The 25,042-nt window shown below is 42.8% G+C and overlaps 2 protein-coding genes across 11 annotated transcripts in view; one reads left to right on the forward strand and one right to left on the reverse strand.

Annotated features, from left to right (window-relative positions):
- PROX1 (prospero homeobox 1) overlaps window positions 1–25,042 on the reverse strand; it is a 57,488-nt gene that overhangs the window by 30,150 nt on the left and 2,296 nt on the right. For 2 of the 10 annotated variants that reach the window (XM_073900180.1, XM_073900189.1), the window contains exons 1-4: window positions 22,179–22,314; window positions 21,942–22,047; window positions 12,378–14,171; window positions 5,292–5,397 (exon numbers count right to left, since the gene is read on the reverse strand). In XM_073900180.1, the coding sequence (XP_073756281.1) occupies window positions 5,292–5,397; window positions 12,378–14,104 (1,833 nt within the window). In that variant the 5' untranslated portion in view covers window positions 14,105–14,171; window positions 21,942–22,047; window positions 22,179–22,314. The other 8 variants (XM_073900185.1, XM_073900187.1, XM_073900183.1 and 5 more) reach the window with 7 other exon arrangements.
- Window positions 22,190–25,042, forward strand: part of LOC112828773 (uncharacterized) — a 193,714-nt gene continuing 190,861 nt past the window's right edge. Inside the window, exon 1 of the mRNA XM_073900272.1 lies at window positions 22,190–22,297. The gene's annotated coding sequence lies outside the window, so the exon portion shown is untranslated. The remainder of the gene's footprint in view (window positions 22,298–25,042) is intronic.

Genomic DNA, 25,042 nt, shown 5'->3' on the forward strand with positions numbered 1-25,042 from the left:
CCTTTCTGTTGGAGTCTATGCGATTTGGAAGGTGTGGTTAAGACAGAGTACACAGACGGCCTCGACAGAAACTTTATTACATTTCTTTTTTAAATGCCAAGTTACCATAACATGATTAGGCTTTAAAACTTTGTTTACCAAGGTTTCCTGATGACCTTTTAAATGAAGATGTCTTCCTGGATTCACTGCAAATGATACCACTCTTATTGACAGTCCTCTGTTCACGGTAAAGGACAGATGCATCTCAACTTGCCAAGTCAAAACCAATAAATCCATAGCTTTATATCAGGCAGGCTGACAGACAACCCCCTGCCTTTTGTCATCACAGGCATTCCCTTCGCTGGGCCCCCAGAAAAAGATGTACATTCATCAAAAATCAACAAAGACCACTTATCAAACACTGGCCATGAGAACATCCAGACTCCCAACAAGATGACAGCTAAAGTGTGTATTGGGGCTGTAATTACTACACAGAAAGTTGTTTCTATACTAGCAAAGATAATAAATGAATGAAAATTTATGGCAGAGAATGGACGTAACAAGGAAACAGAAGCAGGGAGACTGGTGTTTCTCCCAAAAGGCCAACTTGCATCATAATTGCCATGGAGTTGCAAGGGCCCTTACAGATAATTGACCAGAAAATGATTAAGTCATCAGCAAATCGCTTCTGCTTGCAAGAGTTCAAACATGTACTTAACCTATCCAAGAATTATATTTTCACTCTGTGTGTCTGCTCTGTCTCTATTCAGCCTTGCGGGGAACCCGATTAAAAAGACAACTGAAGGACCCCCGTTATCTGATCTTCTGGTTGCCGATTTCAATAGAACTTAAACCCATTACGATTTGCTGAACTTGGAGTTCTTTCCATTTTATCTCAGCAGTAAAATACACTGTCCAAATTTCCAGACACTGAGATAAGGACTACAGGCCCCCGTGACGGCTTACTGTTCCTTTTTAATTCTTTTAGAATAAGAAACAAAACATTACAAAATGATAGCAGGCTGTGCACTGGGGAATGAAAATTGCTTTGACATGGAGATTAGGCTTCTGCATTGTTACAAGACATTGTCTCCTATGGACAAGAGTACTGTAGAGGAAAAAAATAGAAGGGTATTTTTTTTTTCTAGAATGGTCATGAATGACCTAATGGGGGAGGACAAAAAAGTAAGTGCACTTGCCATTATTTAGGAATGGGACATAAAGGGAGATTTAAAGCTTATTGTTACAGAATGGAAATACCAGAGAGAAAGAATGGGCAAAAACAACAGACTCCCCCGACATAAGACAAGTGAAATGACCAGCACACCAGCTTGGAGGACTGGGTTTCCCTCCACCAGAAGTGCACTGAAATGTGTTGTTTTTAGTTGCTGGCGAAAAGCAGAGGCAGGCCCCCCCTCCTTTCCAGATATTCACGCTGGGGGAGAAAAAGTGTTAAACTTTAAAGAGTTAATTCCCCCCCCCCACCCCGTCCTGTAGTGGCTTACAAGAAAAGGATCAATTGTTCTATAAAGGAAAGCTCTGTAGTGTGTTAATGTGTTACTGCAAAAACTAATCGCTGCAATAAAGAGGCTGTGTTTCCACAGTGTGTGAGTCTCTGTGACTTTGATTAATGCTTCCCACGGGACATCTCAGCCTCAATATGGGCTGAAGAAACTTCCTAAATATTCAATGAGCATGGTCAAAAGATGTATAAAACAAATCAATCTGACACCTTAATCTGGCTAGGCAGCAGTTGACTCAAGGGGTGGAGGGAATGAGATACATCATTTAACACGGCCGGCTTGAAAAGCTGTGAGCGTCTGTTCTTCAAAGCTAAAATGACACTGAATCTGTTGTAGTTAGTGGTCTAAGAGTTATTAGTTGATACATTAAAATCAGCACCCAGTAGTGCACAGGAAGATGGTGGGGCCCCATTGATCCTTGGCATGTCTTGCCCATTTGCCCCCTTGCTCTTCTCAAAGGATTTTGTCTGGCTAAATGTCGTGATGAGGGGATGGAGCTGGACTCTGTGAGAACGTGGGACTTTGTTTAGATTCTTAGTCTAGGAATGAAACCAAGTCAGCCCTGGTCTCATCCTTTGTATAGATCATCGCTGGACAGCTCTCACCAAGCCAGCATCTGAATCCTGTGAGGTTTCTCCCCACCTCTTTCTTTCCAGAGTAATTTAAAAGCATTCACTTCCTGCCCAAATGGAAGTCACTTGTAGAGAGGGAAGCGCTCTATCCCTGGCTAAGGAAAAATGCAAGGCAGGGTGTATCACCCTGCCCAGGCTCACCTTCTGGGGCCGATCAGAGGATTCACTTGGTCTAGCATGATCTCCCAACTGTGTCTTTGATGACACCTAGGCTACGCTTTACTCATGAAAGAAAATATTTTCCACTTGTGTTGTTTCTCCTGTTTTTGTTTTTGTTTTTAATTGCAAAACTAACTTGCGGTCCCCATTTGAAATAAAATGACTTTTATGATTTGGAAAGGTACATTTTGCTAGGATTAGGAATTTTCACTTAGATGAATGCAGCCACAATCAAGTATAGGCTTGTGTTACTGCGACAAGTCTTACTTGGTCCACAGACACATGAACATGTCTTTCTCAAGACAGATGATGCAGGCTGTCACTTCTTATAAACTCCTAAGGTCCTACCCCTAATTTCTAAGGATCTCTTAATTCTGTAGTGGTTTTCTCAAATCTACACTGAAATAAAATTTTGGGTGGCATATTCATATGTAGAGAAACACCCAGTCATTTCCGTCTTGCAAATAAGTATCCACCTTTATATATCTATATCTAGAAATAAATGTGTGTGTGTGTGTGTGTGTGTGTATACCCACGGTATATGTGTGTGTGTGTGTGTGTGTGTGTGTGTGTGTGTGTGTGTATATATATATATATATATATATACATTTGTAACATACATATAAATATACATGTGTATGGGCATATGCATCATCAGCATTCAAATTCTGGATTTTCCTTACTATTAAAAAGTCCAAGCATGCTCTGCTATTGTTTCCTACAAAGTTTCTGGAACACCGTGCCTGGACTATCCTTCCCTTTTCTATGCATGCCTTTCTAATTTCATCAGCATAAGCTCAGGGAATACAAATTCATTTATTACTAGCCAAAGAAAAAACATAATTAGCAAAGTTAAAAATGTATAATTCATTCCAAAAATAAAAGAGAAATGACCTTCGGTGATTTTCTGCTATGCATTATATGCCCTACTGTTTCCCCTCCATTAGAGTGGATAATTGGGAATTAACCAGACTCACGTATACTTTAACAGCCTTCTCTCCCAGTATGGATAGAGTATGGATAGAATCTATAATCTGAATATTAGTGCTTTTTTTAAATAAAATATTCGTCCTGGTATTTAATTGTTGTTTACATAGTGATTATTTGCAAAGCTGAACTACTAGATGTATTCTAAAGGGAGAGGAACAATTTCTTGTCAGTTTCCACTGCCCAGTATTTATAAAGATTACAGATTAACAATCTCCCCTACCCTTGCCCTTCTCACCCAGCCCACGAATGTGTCTAACATTTACAGCTACTTTTGGATAGTGTTGTGGCCTGGGCATGGCTCCTGCTTTCCACCCTCCACGTGGCTGCATTTCAGTGGTAGGTGAGAGATCCCTATGGATGCAGTTTGTAAAGCTCTATAGCTTCCTTCTGATGAAAAGCACTATCTAAATAATATAAGGTGTTGTCTTTATTATATCACAACAGTGCAGATCATTGCACTAAGAGGAATGGAGGAGGTAACATGGGCACCTAGATAACACACACACGTGCATGCATGCGCACACATGGTAACACTTTCTCCCTCTCCTCCATGTCCCCCCTTCTTCCTGGAACTAGGGTGTTGAGAGGACCACTCCTCACCCACGAAAGAACTCTGCCAGGTTCCATTAGGCTCCAGAAGCTATCCAGTCTTCAACCAGTTGACAAAGTCCCTCCCTGGTGTCTGTTTCAGATGGTCCCCCAAGAAGTCCAAACCGTCTTGCTGGTCTACTGGGTCACGCAGCCTTTTCTGTACTTTAATGATCCTCAACCAACCTCTCAAGTTACTGCCTCTCTGGGCCTTCCCATCCTGCCCAGTCTGTTGGCCCTGAGCGGGGAGAAAACATGCCTTCCACTTAAGGAGCTCAGCCAGGGAAGGAGGAAGATAAAAGGCTGAAGTTGATACACAATTCAAAAGCAAACAGGAGGGAAAACAGAACTTTTCTTATAAGGCCAAATAAAACATCAGTGAAGGAAACGAAAATGAGTTGGCCTGCAAAAGGGGGCCAACAGAGCCCCTGGGCCATCGGGCACGAAACACTCTGCGTGGAGGGAGCGGTGCAGAAGCAAAGCCTGTTTTGGCAGCTCCTGAGTTCTCAGTGGCAGGAATAAGAACTTGTACATATGGGGGTGGGCAGTGGAGGGTGGGGGGAAAAGCACCCAACCCTAATAAACTAATCTCAGCTAATGTAATGTTTATCAAGTTCCTTGGATAATGATACCATGCATGTGATTATCATCATCAAAACCCAATCTATGTTTTAAAAAGTTGCAGATGATTAACACAACATCAAGTTGTTGCAAACAATTACTTAAAACCCACACACAGACACAGACGCGCACACACACATCCACACGCACACAGAACCAGGAGGTCCCCATATTCTGTAGAATGAGGGAGGCTGCAGCTGTAGGCCGACAGCTTTCATATCCTCATTTGAATAATGTGTCCTGAATCTGTCACTTTATTCATTCTCCTTATGCTCAGTGTACTCTACATCAACAACAAATTAAGTTGTAAATAAGAGACAATCATCACTTTTGTTTTTAAGCAGCTACTGCATAGAGAATTTCAATGTACGCTCCTTTTGACAGAGGGGGGAAAAAGAGGTGCTAGAGTTTGCTTTCATAAGCACAAATATGGGGAAACCAACAGAAACAAAAACAGAAACAGTTTACTGTTGCTGAGGGGAGGGAAAAAAAATTCTCTAAAGCACACCCATCCAGGACTGGCTGAAATTTCTTCCAAGAAGTTAACTAAGACATATAAAGCCAGAGGCTAAGTTTCCCTGATCACACTGGAAACCCATATGACTTGATACCAGTCTCCTGGTCTTAAGGGGTATCTTTGCTTGGCACGGCTTCCGACAAAAAGACAAGTGCATTGCATCAGTTATAACACAGGTGTATTCATGGATTGATTTCACACTCATCTCCACCAACTGCCAAGAGTTCGAATCATGACCACATGCACAGAAATTGAAAAGCCACTGATGAAAAATGACCTTACCTTCACATCGGAGAAGTAGGTCTTCAGCATATTTGAGCTGGGGTAACGAGTATAAAAGAACATGAGCTTTGCTTTTTTCAAGTGATTGGGTGACAATCCTTCCTGCATGTAGGAGGCATTTGGTTAAGGAAAACAATGTCTTTAAACACACGCACCCACCACCCACTCCCCAAAAGAACCTGGAGGCCCATCAAGCAGCCGGGGAAATTCTAGAAGGTAAATGGCACCGGCCACGGAATCCATCACTACGTTGCTGCCCCTTGCTCAAAATGACCATGGCTTGTCAGAAACTGCCAAGTGTAATGGTGAGGATGCACAATGTGGTTGCAGAATCTTGGTGGCTCTGTGGGGAGGATGGCAAAACATTACCCTGTTCGAGGTCCTTATGCTACCTATATGTTCACTTGTTGCTAAGGAGACAAATGCACCCAACATGTATTGTACAACTCTTATCGTGAGAGTTTTTCTCTTCTTTGCAATTACAGTTCTGTTTGTTCTTCTCTCCACACTCTGCAGCTTACATCAAATTATTATCCTAATGTGCCTGAAAATATAAAATGCATTATTTTGAACACTGTCAGGCAAGCTTCATGTTTTACCTTTTAGTGCTAAACTAATGGAGCATCTTGACTCACTTTCTTCCTATCTTATTATTATATCCTTTTAATTGTTTCCTTTTAAATAATAGCTAAAACTTGGGAGGGGTGGTTTTGGCACAGAGAGCGCAGGGAGGGGGTGTCGCTTTTGTTAAAGCAACGATCCAAAACCAAATACAATTTGCCTCTCCTGGATTTATAGTTAACTCCTTTGAGAGTGGCACAGTGGTTGGGGCTAACAAATCAATAAATGTGGGTTAGCAGATCAATAAATGGCCACTTACCCAAAATAAGAAGGCCTATTTATCTGGAAACATCATTACCTTTTAGATCTGTAAACAGCAGCAACTAAAACAGTTCCCAAGAGAATGTGAGGCTAACCATAACAATCCAGGCTTCCTGATTCTCCCCCAGATTCTTGGCACTCCTCAGCAGACTCAGAGCTGGGATGGCTCTGGTCACATCTGCGCCGCAGCCTGGCCCTGCCATTTCCTCAGCAAATTAATGGCTTTATAATTTATCAGAAATGAAGATGCACGTGGAGAAAATCAATGTGGTCCCCCACAAGGTCAATTAAGGGTCCTTCCTAGAAGCTTCTCTAAGGATTTTCTCTCAAAAGAGAGTATGGGAAAAATAAGAAATGAAAAGAAAATCTGCACTCGTGTGTGCGCACACGCATGCACACACGCTTTACTAGGCAACAAAAATGCCACACCTGGTGAAAAAAGGTTAAAAAAAAATGCACGTATTTAGGAAAAGTCAAGGTTTCTAAATGGCCTCCATCAAGAACAGCGTGACCAGTCTTAGGAAGAAGAGAAACCAGGAAGTTAGTACAGAAGCATAATCAAATTCATACTGATAAGCTCTTGACTACTTATAGCAGGGTGTTTAACCAAATATTCTGCTGAGGATTGGCTCAATTAGCATTCCTTTTAACATCATGCAATGTTTCAAAGATCACCTTGGTTTGTAAATGGAAAAATTAAATCTTGTGCTTCCCCCCCACCCCACCCCCCACCGACAATACAGACTGAAGGAAGAAATTTCGATTTTCCGTCTGTAAGCCAAAGCAGCTTAACTGAACTTGTGTTTTTGTTTCAGATCCTTAATGATCACAAAGACGATAATTTATGACTGACATACTTCTTGTGCCAAGGAAAGAGCTGAAAGGCCCTCCAGTAACCTCCATTAGACCAGTAGAAGACTAAAGGAGCCCAGCACACTTCAGGACCATCTGTCCAAATGGGTAAGTGAAATAATAGTGGCAAGCTGTCTCGTCTTGCCTGGTGATAAGAGTTTTTAGGCAAGCCCAAACTTCAGCAGACATTCTCAGATCTGGGTTCTAATCTTTTCTTCAGAAGGCCAGATGAAAAAACAATCTTGCACCACTGAATTATTAGCAGGGGAAAAGTACCGAAGGGTTAAAAATGTGGTCCTCCTACAAAACACCCCGTTTTGCTGTGGTTCTCTGTGATAGAGCTACCAAAACTTCCTGATGTTTTCAGTACGCTTAAATTATGCTTCGATGTTTTAGCTCTTTTTATTTAAAAAAACAACAACAAACTATCCCTCTTATTTTGATCAGGATTTAGAGGCTTTTTATTTCATGAAAAAAATTATTCTGATTCGAGTGTCTCAAGTCCGTTTTGCTTTAAAATGTTTCCTGTTGGTAATACTTAGAATTGATCCGTTGAAATGGAACAGAGAATAAATCTTTATCTCTTGCTCATCGTGTAATTAAGATAAAATTCCCATAAAATATATGTTTCTAATAAACTATTAAAAATAGCTAATGAAACATTTAAAAGCCAACAGTTAGATAATCCTTTTTTTTCCTCCTCAAAATAAATCTGAACTGACCAATTGGTTAATTTCCCTTTTAAGTGCTTGTGCTGAAAAGCAACTGTTCTTCCAAGAAAGCACTAGCTGTTTCCAGGATACTTACACACGCACAATGACTCATGATGGAATAGATTCAGTAAACATACAGCTGTACTGAACACGAGCTAAGCTCCATTCAAGGCCAGGAAAGAAAATGAGCACAAATAAATATTAAGGAGGTAAAGGGGGGGGTGGGGTGAGGGGGATGGAACGCAAACAAGATCTGTCCCGGCCGCTCATGTGGCTTTGCCTCAATTCTCTTAGCCATAGCTTTGTGAAGACAGATGACATTCAATTCTATGTGTAATGCAAAATAGACAATAACTACTGAAACTTGAGACAGCTGCCAGGTGTAAAAAAAAAAAAAAGAAAAGAAAAAAGAAAGAAAAAAAAGAAAAGATGATAAATCCATAAATTAATGAAAGACATCTGCTCAGGAATAGAAAAGATCAGAGAAGCAGGGTACTGCAGCTGAACCTGGGGGGGTCCCAGCAACCTGAGACTCTGAGTGCCGTCTGTTTACCAAGCGCGACATAACCGTACCTACACAGCGGTGGCAGGCGAGGAGCGGGGCCAGCAAAAAGACAAACGCGAGAACACCACATTGTGAGGGCTGGAGGAGGCGAATTGTTCTTCTTCTTCTTCTTCTTTTTTTTTTTTTTTCCCCAATTGAACTCCGACCTGTGGCTAGAGATTTTACCAGCTGCACTTCCAACCAAATTGGATTGGGGCTACTTACTTACATTTTCTAAAATGCTCTGAAACCCAAAGAATTTTTAGCCGTCTCCTTATGCTCCCCGATTTGCTGTTTCCGAGAGCATTTCTCCCTCAGATGGGGAGGATCTAGACTGTCTCATTTAATCAAAGTGATAGAACGAGCTGTTACTCCATTAAGAAGTTGAACGCCTAAGACGTGTCACTTAATGGAAATTAAAAATAAAAAGAATTTACTGAATAATTTTTGGGGGGGGTCGGAACCCAGAGTCTCTCGGTCTTTCATATAAATGTTTTCCCCGTAGCTAATACAGCTAATAGAATGACTGTGGCCCCACAAACCTTCTAAAAATGTCCATGGATTATTTCACATATTAGAAATTCATTTTTAATCCATGTTTTCCAGTTGGATTTTAGTTTCAAATTACCAAACAATTTTCCTTTCCTAAATTTGAAGTGTTGTAAACATTCTCCCCAACAGTCAGGTTGGGGACGCTGTCTGTCACAGGAAACAGGCTCAGTTTCTTCACCTGCACATCTTAACAGCTCATAAGACTATTCTCAGCTCATAAGACTACTCTGGAGCTTCAGCTGGGTGCATGCAAATGTCTGAGGCCTACACAAGGCTATTTTTCTTGAGATGCAAAGAGGATGAATGACAAGGAACATCATGAAGAAAAACATTTGGCTGGCTCTTTCTTTTGGAATTTGAATAAAACTTAATATTTGATTAAATAGATTCATTTGCAAAGACACCGAACACATTTTTTTTTTCAATATCCAAGACGTGAGCTCCTGGAACAGGTGCACTGACATTGAGTTCAACAGGCACACATTCACTACTTCCTTTCGATTAGAAAGGATAACGAGGTATCCCGTTTATATAGATTACATATGCTTCATGTGCTGAACTTAGAATGGATTTATCTGATAAGCTGGTGTTCTTAATAGTTCTTATCTTGGCTACTTTGTTCAAAGAAGCAGATGATGCCCTTTGAAGTGGGAAGAATCCTTCCTTAAGAACTAAATTATTCATTACTATTTGAAAAGCCATGACTACAAATAAAAACATAATAATGACAATCATAGAGGTGTCATTTCATCCCATTTCTACTCATGTCTATTGAATTTTTTTCTAGGAATAACTGTGCTACCGGTTCTAAGATGGCCTTATATACCTAAAACTGAAGTAGACACCACTCTCTAGGATTCCCAGAGAATTCTTTAAACGAAAAGCTTTGAGAATTTTGCCTACACTCCATTGGGTAAATCAAGGGAAGAACTCATTGCCATACAAGGATGGAGACAGGAGACAAGTGGACCCAGTCTCCCCCAAAACACTCAGATCCTCGTTGGCTTCAGAATCGTGGGGATTATAGAAAGGGTTGCTTGCCTGTCTTCTTCCTGAGAAAGAATCTATCAGTGGGATAAATGGTTAAAAGTACGGCATGATCGAGGGGAAAGAAACAGAGCATAGAAGGCCAAAAGGTGGAAAATGTAAACATTAACTGCAACAAGAGGCCAAAATTATTTAGCTCCATGAAAGAAACAACTCCAGGTGTAAGCAACATTTCATATGAACACAGGTGTTTCCAAGCCATCCCAGTTCAACAGACTCATACTGGTAGGAGACGGAAGTTATTCAGCTGAAGAAGAAACTATATTCTCCTTAAAGCCTTTGATATGTATAGAAATAAAAGGAACTTCTTTCAATTCAAATCCTCTAAATTCCTCAGGGGATTTAGAGAGCGTGAGACAATGAATGTAGCCAACACTTAAAGCAATCTAAAAGATTTTGTTCCTAGAAAACCCAACTTACTTAAAAAAAAAAAAAAAACCGCACAGGCCTAATGATCTGGTTACAATGAAAAGCCTAATTAAAAAAAAAAAAAAAAAAAACCCAAAACCCATAAACTGGTTAAAGAGTTTAGTGTGCACTTATGGGACTTTGGTGAAACCTGGTTTCAAATATTTCTCAACGTAGGTATGTCCCTTTCCTCTGAGTGTGTGTCTGTGTATGTGTCTGTGAGAGAGAGAGAGAGAGAGAGAGGAAGGGAGAGAAACACCCCACCATCTTGACTACTGCCTTCAAAATGAAGTAAGATAGGGTCTAGCAATAGGGTCTAGCCCTGGACCTCAGGCTTGTGTGAACCTCAGATGATGCTCTTCCTCCCAAGGACAGAAAACCATTCCAGGTACTGCATCTTCTCGCTTGGCCTTTCTCATCAGCAACACTATATGGCAATCATTTTGACCAATGTTTATTGCCTGTTTATAATGTGCAAGGCATGGTGATTGGCGAAGCTTCGATTCATGGTTGGTAGATTACATTTTAGGTCTTTGAAAGGTAGAAGTTAAATCAGCAACCAAACCAAGACTCAATTTCTGTTTATATACCTAAGTCCTCAACATCTTTATCTTCCTTCCTCTCATGACATTATTCTCTTCTTCCTCACTGCGGAAAGAGACTGTGTTTAAGTGCCCCAAGTGGGTCTCATACTTGTGGCTCACCTTATCAGAAATCTTCACTACTGTCCTGAGAGCTGGTTAGAAGAACAGCCTTCCCTACATAGAAAAATGTATTTCCACCATAGCTGGGACTTTGCACTTACGTGGCAGCCTCTGGAGTGGGCTTAGATACTAAAATGCCAATCTCTAGTCATCAGGACAATTGCTCAAAATCCTCAATTTCGCAACAGCCAACTTAATTGCTAAATTTTATGTCCATCTGGCAATTGATTCTAAAAGAAACACGCCTCTACCTGCCCCCAAATGCTACTATTCGACTACCCCAAAACACCAACAGCCACAAGATTTTTAAAAAATTGACTGAAAGGACCAAATTACAGAGGAAAAAAGAAAAGTCAGTGAAAAATAGCTGGAGTTCAGGACAGGTCTAATAAAAAATATAACTGGCATCTCCACCTAAAAGTCAGGTTCAAAATATAAGAGTCATAAAAAGAGCCATTTTTAAGTCGAATACAGCTGAGTTTTATATTTAATTGTGCTCTCTTGCTTTCCAAAATAATTTGCTTTGTGTATGTTAGGACAAAAGATTTCTGTGTATGGCTGAACAGAGGTTAATCATGCATAGAGGCAGCTGCACCAGGCCCAAGGAATAGACCTTGGGTGAACGAGAGAGAGAGAGAGAGAGAGAGAGAGAGAGAGAGAGAGAGAGAGACCAATGCCGTCTGAATACATCAGTACCTGTATATTTCCTTAAAGAAACACCACCAGCGACAAACCACGTCTCACTTAAAGATCAAAGAGAGAATCTGACCTCCCCCCGCCCCGCCCCCATGACCATTTTTCTCCCACTGAAGCCTCCCACCAGTAAAGTGCTCTTCCTAAGATTTAATCAGGTCTTCCTTACACGGCCCAGGAGCCCTGCAGATGGGTTAAAGGGAGAATTCTTCTTATGGAATCTTAGGGAATCTCAAAACTGACTTTTCTCCTGACTCCATCATAAAACTTTACACCTTAAAAACAATCTGATAGAATTCATTATTATAATGAGTTGGTTTTTTTTTTTTTTTTTGGTCCATCTCTGACTCTACTCCTAAAAGAAAAAAGAGAGAGAGAGAGAGAGAGAGAATACAGGAAGAATAGCAGAAAAAGCACTGCTGGAAAAGCACATATTAAATACCAGCTCTCTGAGGCAATTAACAACTTGTGAAAGTTGCAAAGATGTGGGTTTCCTGTGAAGCTTTTGTGCAATCAGGAGCGCAGCACGTGTGCTGATAAAAGCCTATTACTCTGAATAATAGGAAAGATTGCATTCCTTAGAAGATATTACTCTATGTCCTTCTATCTATTGTGGAAACCTGACCTTTGGGGAAGCCTTTTTTTGTTGTTTTGTTTTGTTTTGTTTTCCTCGAGGGGAAAAGAAAAGGATATTGCACTTCCCGAATAAGGTGAGATTTCGGACATGTCTTGAAGATCGCCACACTCGGACTTGATGAGCGACAGGGAGAGCCCTTCTGCGGTGCTGGGTGGGTGTGCTGGTGAACAAGGATGGTGGCTCAGGTGGTGGGATGACATCTTGGTCCTCAGACTCGTGGTCTCCCTAGTTAAGTCTAAGGATTCAGGAGAGGCTCTGTCTTTTCCCGAGAAGGAGCCGGAGGGAGCACCTAATGGACTCTGAAATGGGTAGGCCATCAGGGGAAGGGGAAAGGGATGGCGGAAGGTGGACGTGGTGAAGCCCGCGGTGGCGGAGAGAGGTGACTGGTGCAGGGGCTGGTGGTGGCCACCGGCGGGGGGGCCGGAGGTGGCCTGGTCGGAGGAGTTTTTGCGGACCACCAGGGGCAGTGCTTCTGTCTGGTCTGTGGAACTGGGCATCTGCACGTTGCCAAAGGTGTCCAGGGGGTTCGGAATGATGACGTCGCCAAAGCACTGCAGGCGCTGGTTGGCGGTGTGGAAATTGTGGTTCTCCCCGTTGACGGCGAATCTGGCCTGGGGGATCTGGAGAGGCGGGAAGACCTGAGGAACCTGGCGGGAGGGTTTGGCTGAAAAGACTTTGACCACAGTGTCCACAACTTGCGACATGGCCGTGTTCAGTTCCTGCTTCAGGGTCTCGGCCAAATGTTTGCCTTCCGGTTGTAAGGAGTTCGGACCATGATCTCTTTCTTTGTTGCTGCCTTCTCGTTTGGGCTTGTTTTCCACCAGCTCCTGCTCCCTGATCAGGGCTCGGGCTCGGTCAATGAACTGTCCCGGGTCTAGCTCGCACATCTCGTTATCTGACCGCCCCACGGAGTCCTGGGCCCTGGCGTCCAGGATCTCCGAGCGCATGCTGTCTTCAGACAGGTTCCCATCTTCATCATTTTCAGAATCGGTGCTGTCGTAGATTTGGTAGAACTTCTCCTGCAGCTGGCGCAGCTGTTTCTGCATGTCCTCCAGCTGCTGCTTCAGCTGTCGGCGCTCCTCTCGCTTCTGTTCTTTGCGGGCGGAAACCAGCTGCTGGAAACTCTGTTGCTGCTGCTGGGGCAGCTTCTGCTTGCGTTTGTTTTCCCTGTAACTTTCTCGGGGACTCACAGACTGCGGAGCCATCTCTCTTTCATTTTCATTGCCCCTTAATGCCACACTGGGGGAATGGCTCATACCCCGAATGATATTCTCAACCCGGGCGCGCTTCGCTCTCAGGTGCTCATCACATAAGCGATCCATATCAAACTGGCTCATAGTAGGCCTGCCAAAAGGGGAAAGACACTCTGGGGGGCTGTCTCTTGAAGAGTTGCTGCATATATCCTCCTGATGTACTTCGGAGCCTGTACTAGAGAGACCGCTGGCTTGGAAACTGGGCTCCGTGCCACCATTTTTGTTCATGTTATTTTTCAACAGCTGGGAAATTATGGTTGCTCCTGGAAAAGGCATCATGGCATCTTCGTACGAGTTCGCCCTCTTCAGCAGCTTGCGGAGTACATTTGACTTTTCCCCATCTGCATGCTGCACCACTGAATACTCAACATCCTGCTCAGAACCTTGGGGATTCATGGCACTAAAAAACGTTGCTCTCGCCTTAGCAAAAAATGCAGATGCTGTCCCTACCGTCCTTTTCACTCCAATGTCAACTCTTCTCCTCTTGGTTTGCCGGCTTAAGAGGGCTGTGCTGTCATGGTCAGGCATCACTGGACAGTTATTGTGCCATCTTCAAAAGCTCGTCAGCTGGGCACAGCTCAAGAATCCCGGGACCCTGGCCAACAGAACAAAAGGACTGATGAATCATTTTCTTTAAATTTCTCCAAATTTCCTGACCTCAATCCTGAATCAAATGCAAAATGCATAGGCTCTGGGATTTATGGCACATTACAATTATTGCAATTTATTATGCACTCTGCTTGAAATGAAACATTTTTAAATATTTCTGCTCCACTGGTTTAAGATGGATTAAGATTAAAAAAAAAAAAAAGCAAAAACTGCTTAAGCACCAGTAATATGATTCTCTTTCACAAATGCCTAAAATGATACTGTTTATCTTCAGAAGAAACAGTAGATTATAAGAACACAGCCTCTGACAACCAATTGATTAAATTTTGGGCATTGAGATTCATATTACAAAAGAAGATGAAAGTGGTCTATACTTAAGAAATAAGGTTCAATTTTGAGGCTGTGTGAAATTTGGGCAAAAAATTCCATTTCTGAATTAAAATTATTGTGGTTTTAATGCTATTAAAGGAAAAAGACTTGAAAATAAATGCAAATACTTAACACGCCCCCTTTATTACTGAATTTTAAAATATTTTTGTCGTATGCGAAATGGGAAGGAGAACACCCCATCAGCATCTTTCCAATATAAATGGTCAATTTAACATTGAAATAAATGCACAAATACTCATTTTACAAGTCTGCTTATTTCGCATAGATATGCATTTTTATTAGTAAAATCACATTCAAAAATGGTATCTGTTGCTATATTTTAACACAAGTGTGAGAATATTGATACATTTTCATGATGTCCTTTTGATTACTTAAATTACTGCAAAGTTGCTACAAAAGAAGGAATTGTCACATTTTAGAAATCAATATGTGGAACAATAAATTGAGTTAGGCAAGGGTAAATACATCTTCAGTATCAGTTTTCTTCTGTCCCAATCTGCCAGAATAATACTTCAAATGCCTAAGGAAACTTTAACATACACCATTTGTGAATTGTATTTCTTATGCCAAATTAAAGAAAAAAAGATAAATAAAGGAGAAAACGGCATCAAGCAAAATATATGAGGAAAGAGAAATATCTTCTCTGCATATGAACTTCCATTGTTTCTTGAGGACACAATATAAAAAGAGAATATCCTTCCTTACATTTTATAAAAGGCACTTGACATATTTTGTGATTTACTACCTAGTGAGGCTAACCCCAAATTTTGTGTAAATATAAGATGTATCTTTTTGCTTACAATTAACATTTTATGAAGAAAATGAAAATATTTTTTTCACACAGGGTTTATCTAATATTAAACTTCACGTTTGCTTAACAGAGCACATCTTCACAATAACAGGGTCTATTGCCAAAGGCAGCGTGCAGAGTGTTTGGAACAGCTCCCATCTCTTTCGGTTCACCTGTAAAAACATCTACGTGCTCCCTAGGACTGCATCTGTGGCTAGTTTTAAAGAATGACTATCCATGCAAATAGGCATAATTTCAGCATGAAATAACCTGTAAAAATCAAGAAAATGCTCAATGCTTAGATGACAATGTGTGGGTTTTTAAAAAAAAATTTTTTTTTTTTAAGCAACAATGATTTCATCCTGCATTCCTTGTTCCTGGTCTCTATATGAAGAGACAACATTTTTTTTTTAAAGCCTGTTTTAGAGTATCATGCAAGCAATATGATGCTTCTTTATATTTTTTGTATGCTTAAAAATAAAATACTTTTTGTATGCCCCAGGATAAAATTTCCTGAAGTCAGAATGGAAACAGATCTTAAGAACTTCAATACCGGGTTCAAAATCGGTTTCAGAATGATTTTGAACCCTCACACATCAATAATAAAACTGCATCCAGGAATACAAAAATGCAATGACAAATATTTCACTGGCACACGAGATCTGATAAATCGGGTGTAGTAATCAGGTGAGAAAAAGAAAAAGACCAAGACAAACAAGAAAAGGGATGAATTATTTCAAAGCCCAGAAAGACTTGCACATTGGGGGTAGGTCTTTGCAAGGAGGACTTTTGTGTATGTCTATCAGCTTTCCAAAAATAGAGTTCATTGCCATTATTTAAAAATTTTACCTCTTTTCTTTTTGTGTGCAAATCCTTTTCTCTTTAATATCACCTGAAAAGCACATGAGTCTCCAATCAAAATGTTGAACAAACTTTCTGCAGTCTTTTTCTTCCTCTGTTCATCTTAACACCCAATCTGGATTTTCCTCCTACCCATCCTTGCTGGGGGAAGAGCATCTCTGCAACAGAGGCTCAGAAATGACAGGCTGGTGGAAGAGATGAGCACAAGGTCATCCCCAGGCATCCTTCCTTTCCCAACTGCCATTTACCTCTGCATCAACTGCATTTCCTCTCAGCTAGCCTAGGTATCAACAGCTGCATCCCTGCCTCATGCCCAAGCCAGGAAGAGGGGTGGAAAGACATGATACTCTCATCTTCAGTGGAGAGTAAGTGTTAATTAAACATGCCTGTTGGGTCTTTCAAGAACAAAATATCCTGTAACTTCCTTCAAAATCACCAAACCAAACTGATTTTTGCAATCCTCTCTTAACCAGCCATCATTTTTATATTAGATAATGATTTGCTTTCTGTTTTGGGCTAAGAGAATTTAAATACTTTCAGGTCTTGTAAAATGTCCAGCTGAGACGTAACAAATAGGACGGCACAAATCGGAAAAATAGGAAAAATTATATATTCCACTAAGACAAGGCATTATATTAATAGGCACAAATAAATAGATCTCTCTATAGAGCTAAGACCTAAAACTTAGAACTAAAGGTATAGCAGTAGTACACACTGGGACCATAACCCATGAAGGCAATAGAGGAGATTAAGTAATTATAACTGGTTGACGTAATACTTCATCAGCATCCTGATTCATAAACAAGATCTACATGTGAACATACTTACCACATAAGAAAATGCATTGTTCAATGATTCTAATAGAAATTAAATCACTTGAAAACACTTTTAAAGGTGCTCCCATGGATTTCCCAGTTCAGAATTTAGAGAATGTTATGCACTGACTTTATCACTGATATCATCCTGTCCATTAAGATTTTTAGAAATTCCTTTATTTCTCAACATCTGTACTAAGCCACAATGTTTCAACTACAACTATTATTGACTCTTATATTTTAATCTTAACATTAATTTTGAGTTTAACCAGGCAATATGAAACCTTTTGATCAGCATTTGTAAACATTAATATCAGCAAGTCTGCAGAAAAAGAGAACTGATATAGAATTTGAACCCAAATGGATTATTGTTTGGATACACATATTCTATTCCTGTAAACACGTCTTTAATTGGTATGAAAACCCATATAGAATATTTTTATTATTAAATATTTTGCCACACATTTGGTATGTTACTACACAAATGCTTTAATAATTCCTATACAATGAATATCTTGACATAGCAGATTCCTCCCAGAAAAAGATAAGAACACACATCCAGGTATAACCAAGTCAGATTTTAACAACTTCAAAAGATTCATTAAAATCTGAATTATCTGAAGAATGTCAGATAATATAACATGGAGAATCCTAAGGAACCTGGTGGCTTCATGTTAGAAAAGAATTTCCAGTGAAGAATTTCAAAGGAACACTGCAGTGTGTGAAGTAGAAAGTGGTTAAGTGCTCTACTTTAATAAAGAAGTTATTTGGGGGAGGGGAGCACAACTTTTACCATATCTATCTGGAGTGCAGATTCTGGACAAAGAAGTGTTCATTATGGTAATTATCCAAGTAGTTCAGACAAATCTTTTATGAGACAGGGGAGTGTAAGGTTGGCATGGTTTCCTGTTTGGATTACTTAGATTATCTGTCTTTGTTGGTAAAATTATTTGAAGAAATTGCTCAAGCCTACACTTTACTTCTTACAGAAAACAACCTCTGAATGGGCCACTAATCTACTTGGGTCAACCTGGTTATGAAATTTCAAGTGGAATATCACTAACAAAAAACATTTTAAATCCATCTGAAAATCAGTAATTCAAGGTGGGGGGGAATCAGATGACTTGATTGAGGTACTCTCCCTCAACCCCACCAAATCACTAAGCTGTCCTCTTCACTGTATTCAAGAGTTCATTTCTGCTAATTAGCAACTTTTCCTTCAGAGGTGTTTCTGCTTATTGTAAGGTTAAGAAAGCATTTTATGTTTAGTTTGAAGAACCCACCTGACACAAGTTAATACTTCAGTTAACCAAGATTGTATTGTCAAATCTTACATCAGGCTTCAAAATTTCCTATCCTATATTAGAGTTCCTATAATATTCCTAATATAATAATCTCATTATAATATTCCTATTCCTATAATAGAGTTCTCAAATCACAACCATTTCACTGAAAATTCCTCCATCCTATCAAAAATTCCATACATTTTTCACCTGCAAAATGAGCACAGAATATTTTCTGAAACACGCCAAAAATATTCATTTGCACTTATTTAAAAAGCAATAATTTGCCAAATTAGTAAATAAATGATCTCAAGAAAAAACACTTACGCTTTTTTTCTTTTTGTAGAACACTAAAATACTCTAAATGTCCTTTGAAGCTTTAGAGTACACTAGGCAATAAGGTTTGAGAAATTCCTTATGTATATGTCCTTTCCAGCTTATACAGGTACTTAATTAGAATCCAATAATAATAACATGTCACGCACAATCCATCTTCATATTATAAAACCAGTAACATTTTATAATTTCTGTGTTAATCCTAAACCTAAAAATTCCTTATATTACCAGATGAAAATGCAAGACAATCCCTGAAATGATATAAGAAATTCATTGAAAAAAAGGCCTATTTGCACTTTGAACAAATAAAGAGCAACCCTGGCAGCTAGCTTAGGCTTTAAGATTGCAAGTGCTACTTATAGGGGAACCATGCTAGGAAATGAATAAAGTGAGAACAAAGATGCATGTTACGTATGCATGACTTTTCTCCCCACAAGGTGGTGATTAACTAAACAGAATTCTGCATAATGGACACATAAAAATATCAGTAAGTTCCAAGCGCAGATAACCCCTATTAAAAATAAAGCAAATGGACATATCCATAGATGACATGAAAGAACTTCCAAAGCATCCAAGGAGAGTATTGGGGGAGGGACTTTGATGTGTTAAGGCTAAAGAGTAAATACACATACTTTCTCATTTTCATGAAACAATGATCATAACCCAAACAGCAAAACCAACCAACAAAACCATTCCCCATCTATCCTATTTCTATGTAACACAAGAAGTAGCCTGCTTAAAGAAACACTTAAAGGGTCAAGTTTGAATAATCCAGCTATAGTGCTTACACTGAATTCTCAGTATCTCCCCTCTACATCAAGCCACAGTCCTTACCTTCCCCTATTTTACCATTATATAGACAGGTCCATGTTGTAGCATATGGACAGGTTAACCCCAGTGCTCCTCTTTTCCCTCCTCACCACACACAGCCCATTTTATTCTGAAAATGCTCTGAAGTTCTTGCAAGAAACTCTTCACAGAGCCGACTGCCTGCATCTTGCTTCAAATAGAAAAGCACAGTTACCTCTCACGTACTTGAGATTTTCCTTCTCCATCAAAGTAATAACTAGGACATCTGGCACATGTCTGGTACAATGACAGGCTCATTCTACTTTATGAGAGTATTTAACATATGACTTGAAAGAGTTTATGCACATACCTATTCTTTCTGGGCAGGGAGAAAGCACGCTAGAAAGATAAGCTTTAACAACAGTAACACTTTCAAATGACTTTGGTATTCCTGGCGGTTACACACACCACCCATGGCTGCCCAAAACACACATGCACACAAAAGACAGCTCTCACCCACCCCCCTTCGGGGCACCACAGACCTGGGAGATAGGCATAAACTAGAAAGGGAAGCAAAGAGAAAGTCAATCTCCCTCCACCTGCTGCCTGAAGTGAGGGTACTTTCAGCCGCCTGGCAGACAGAAGTCGGAGACACAGCCTCAGCAGCAGCCTGCCAACATCCTTAAGAAAAATAAACAAACACAGACCAACTCGCCCCCCACCCCCCAAGCAAAGAACTCACATGGCAGGGCTCAAAACATAACAACAGCCCAGGTCCCATTAGCCAGGACAATCCTATTAACCAGGGCACCCATAAATTCATAAACCTCTGCAAGCCTGGAGCATGCATTGTGGTCTGGAACTGTACAGACACACACAGACACAGAGGAAATTTGCACCTGTCTTTCTTGACACAACACACCTGTCAGGCCCTGCCCATGCACAGCACTCTACTAATAGATCTCTGCCTACCTAGTTTAGGAAAGGAAATTATTTTTTTTGTAAGGGAGGTTATAGGTGGGAGGGAAGGAGGGTGGGAGGGAGGGGGTGGGGGAAGGGGGGTAGAGGGAGAGAGAGAGAGAGAGAGACAGAACAAGACACTTATAGCCTTGACTTTGAGAGAAGGCCACCCTGTGCTTGCACTGTTTTTATAAGCTCAAGGAGACAACACAGACCTTCTTGGAAAAATAAAAACAAGCAGGTGAGTTCCCAGCCTTCCCCCAGGCGGAGTAGGGTTCTGGATTGCCAAGAACAGCAGTTTCACACTCCAGCCTGCCTCCTTGGGCTATTTAAGACTATCCCCAACCCCTCCTCCTCCTCCTCCTTCTCTGCCAGCCTGGAGGGCTCTCAACTTCCCGAAAAAAAGCTGAGAAGTGGCGGGAGACGTGTGAGTCTCTCTCGAAAGCTACTCCCCCTTTACCTCCCTCCCGCCATTCCACGCCCCCCCCCAACTCCAATCCACACTTTCCACCGACGTTCAGTTTTAGCAGGATAAGTGGCTAGCCCGCCAGAAGAACCAACAACTTGCTAAACTGGACTTCGGGTGATGTCTCCCCGCCAACGCCCCCCTCCTCGCCCCCTCCTAGTCTGTTCGGCCAAGATAGCAGCTCTTCCCGCCCTCCTCACCATTCTTCCCAGTGACAATTACCCTCACCTCTGTTCTCGTCCCTCCCCAGTCCTCCGAACTGGGGCAGAACTGCAGGTACCACCCAGGCAAGAGCAGATCCAAGCAGCTCCGACAGCACAGGACTGCCAGCGAGGACCGTGAGAGTCTTCGCCTCGCAGATCCGCAGCCCAAGAACATCCCCTACCGCCACCCCGCCCCGCGACCACTCGGTCCCCCTGCTGCGCTCGGGCCCCATCCCTCCACCACCCCACCTCCTGAGGCTCCCGCCGCCGCCTTACCCAACTCAACTTGACCTAGCCCTGGGTCCTCGGAGCTCAGGAGAGGGGCGCCGCGCTGGTTTCCCGGGACCATCTCTCCACCGCTCCAACCCCGATTTCAACATTGCGCCGTCGACAGCGTTTTGCGAGGAAAGTAACAGAGCGCCCTCCTCCTCCCTCTGCCCTCCTCCCTACTCCCCAGCCCTCTGCCCGGGTTAAAAAGGAGAAGTGAAAGGTATGCAAATGACAAGCAAATTGGAAGAGCCTGGAAGAAAGGCAGCTATAATAAAGACAAAGAGAAAGGACGAGGGGACGAGCGCCGGAGTTTTAACCGGGGAAGACGGGAAGGATGAGGCTTGGCGGAAAGCGGGGATCCAGGCGAACAAAAAGCGACCCGGTCCCCCTCGCGGTCCCCTCTCCCGAGAAGAGAGGGTAGGAGAAAGAAGGAAAGGAAGCAAACGCCTCCGCAGAGCCCAGAAACAGTACACAAAAGGTGACAAGATCAGCGACAAGTCCAGCAGTATCAGCACCGCCCCCCCCCCATCGCCACCACCACCGCAGCCACCAGCAGGAAAGAGAAAGAAATAAAAACCAAGCGGATCACTTACTCTTAGGAACTGGGAGGAGCGGAGCGCTGAGTTCCACGGAGGCTCCTGCTTAGAAACTGTTTAGAGGCTATTTTATTATGATTCATTTAAATAACACCATTTTCTCCTGGAAAAAAAAAATGTTTACATGGGTATGAGTAATGGGAGTCTCGTCTCTTTTCTTCTCATTCAAGAACAAGCCAGGACAAGTGATTCTGGAAAAGGGGAGGGGACTGGCGAGGGGGAGAGGGTACTTACGCGGGTGCAGAGGGCAGTGGGACCGAGCGTGGTTTTGCCGGCAGGGAGAGGAGAACACGCGCGCGCACACACGCGGCGGTGTCTTGCGGTTGATGAATGTGATAATTGGACCCGGGCCGGTGAGTGTGCGCGAGCGAGCGAGCGAGCGGGGCGAGCGGGCGAGGGAGAGGGGACGGAGGGAAGGGTGGGAGGGGAGAGGAGAGGAGAGAGGAGAGGAGAGGAGAGGAGAGGGAAGAAGAGGAGGCAGAGGAGAGCAAGGAGGAGCGGAGAGAAGAGAGGAGAGAAAAGAGCGAAGAAGAGAGGAGCGGCGGAGAGGAGCCGAGCGGAGAGGGAGCGGGCGGCCCGGCGAGAGCTCTTTTGCGCCGCTGCGCTTCCCCGGCTGCAATGGTGTATTATTTCAGAGCGCTCCCTCAGCTGAGGGCTCCGCTCCACAACAAGATTTACTTTAAGACACAGCTGAAGGAAACAGGAAGACTGCACGTCACAGTCTGACTGACGTACCCGGCCCCAGCACCCAATCGCGAGGCGCCTTCGGATTCAAGGGGGGATAGCGAGGCAAGAGAACTTGGGAGGAAAAAAAAAATATAAAAGGGGTGGGGGTGAGGGGCTGGGAAGAGAGGAGGGGAGAGGGGCCCCGCGCTCCCCCTCCCCCGCCTCCATCCCCGGCCCCCACCCCCGCCCCCGCCCTGCCACCGCTTCGGGGCGACGGGATCGCCGCGCCGGGGCCGGAGCGAGCCATCTGCGGGCACTGTGCAAAGCGGGCGACGGCGCGAGCGGCGCTGGGCTCACACTAGCTCGTCCAGGACGCAGGTCCAACCCCCCCGTTCCTTTCCCAGATACAGCTGATCCAGTTCCCCGAGTGGCCGAGCGTGGAGCGGACTTGGGTGGAGGAAGGCACGGAAAAGTATACTGGAGAAAAAGTGCGGTTTTAGGGGGTGGGGTGGTATAGGAGGAGGGAGTGGGGTAGCTCAAATCGTTCCACCTTTTAAATGATCATAGATAGTATCAAGAATACATGTCACCCTTGTTTCCTTTTAGAGGCGAGGTGGGCAATAAAATACAGGTAGGTTTGGGATTAAAATAATGGGTGCCAGAGGTTTCACTTGGGCTCCGCTGCATCTGGTAGCAGACCAGTATTGGCGGAGTTCCAGTTAATCTTCCGTCAAAATTATTAGGAAGAAGAGTATTTGCCCTTGGTTATTTGGATTGTAGGTACAAGCAGCCTTTTTTTTGGGGGGGGGTGGGGAAATGTTGCAAACGTTACCTGGCAATTACCCCTCACTAACTCACCCACCCCAGAATGACCAAAGAGAGAGGTTTCATATAGGAGTACACAATTTTGACGCCTGGGTAACAAACTTTAAAGTTTATTAGGCAAGAAATTTCAAATGCTTAAATTTCAGGTTTCAACGTAAAGCTATAGAAAATTCACTTTGGTTTGCCATTTCTTGGATGAAAAATAACCAGCAAGATTTCTTTAGCTAATGTGGCTCTTAAAGAGCTCCTTGGGGGTTTGCAAGTTACAAATGCTAAAGGGCATTTCTAGCCGTAGCCAGAACATGTCTTTCACCGGGCACGGTAAACGGCTTTTAATAAAGCAACCGCGTTTATGACCTAAAGATCCTATAAAAGCCAGGACTTACAAGGGCTGCGAAGCAGAAACATTCATACCTAGTCGATTAGACACTCAGTTTTTAGGTAGGATGGGGACAAGTATTTTTCGTATGTTCCTCGAATTCAGGCAGATCAAAGGTTGAATGATGTTGGTTGGGACAACAGAGTGTTTATGAGGTGTGTTACAAGTACACTGGCCAACAACTACCACCATCTTCTGCAACACACACACACACACACACACACGCACACAACATACACCTTTCCCTGGGACATTTACAATTTCAGCCTCAAATTCATCAAACTGTGAAGAAGTCTTTTCTTTGAATAAGAATAGAGATGATAACATGCCTGAGACTATACCCTGTAGGAAACTTTTGGCACAGGATTCAAACATTGAAAAGAAGAAGAAAAAATCAAGCTGGCGAGGGTGGGTGTCAGGGATAAGAAAAGAGACTTGCTTGAGCATCCCCAGCCTTCATTCCTCCCTTTCCGCTGCCCCCAGACACTCCCTCCACACCGTTACAGAAACCACACAGAGCACACAAACACACCGCTCACACTTCCAATGATAGGCTATTGTATCAAGTGTTATAATCGGGATGTAACAATTTAGGCTGGGAACAGAAATAATCTATCAACATGACCATTAGATGCAGGAATAATGCTTCTATTGGTTGAGTCCTTTCGAGGTAAGCGGGTGTATTGAGCGCGGAAATGTGGGTTCTGTGAATGGATCAAGGCTACTTCCTTTCTTCTTTTCCGTCCTATTATTTTCTTTAAGTATCCCAGTTTGTACCTATGTTAGCGCCAGCCCACAAATAAACTGGTGGGAGTAAAGGATATATGCCCTCCACACCTTAAAACCATCTGCTCAGTTTGACATTTAAAAGGAAGGAGGGCAGGGAAGGAGGAGGGGGAGAAAGGGGAAGAAAGGGAGCCGAGAGAGAGAAAAGATTCAGAATCTGGAAGGAAATGGCTTGAACTTTAGCCCACAAGTTATGTCAATTGCACCTAGCGCTCGGATGCACGTTTTGCACACTACGCCCGGGAACTGGCCGCAGGAAAAGTTCCCTGCGAACCCCAGTAAGCCCTCTGTCACTCCCGGGGGAAGGCAGGCCTGAATGGAAGTCGGGGTAACCCGCTTGGCAGGCAAGGAAGCGCCCCCACCCCCCAGCCAACGCCGCGGAGGCTCGCGGCTCGCCACGCTCTGCCGCGGCAGTTCGCAGCCCGCATTAGGGCGCAAGAGC

Source organism: Callorhinus ursinus, unplaced genomic scaffold (genome assembly GCF_003265705.2).
Source record: "Callorhinus ursinus isolate GAN/ISIS: 27379988/994484 unplaced genomic scaffold, GSC_fseal_2.0 scaffold13, whole genome shotgun sequence".
NCBI lineage: Eukaryota > Metazoa > Chordata > Mammalia > Carnivora > Otariidae > Callorhinus > Callorhinus ursinus.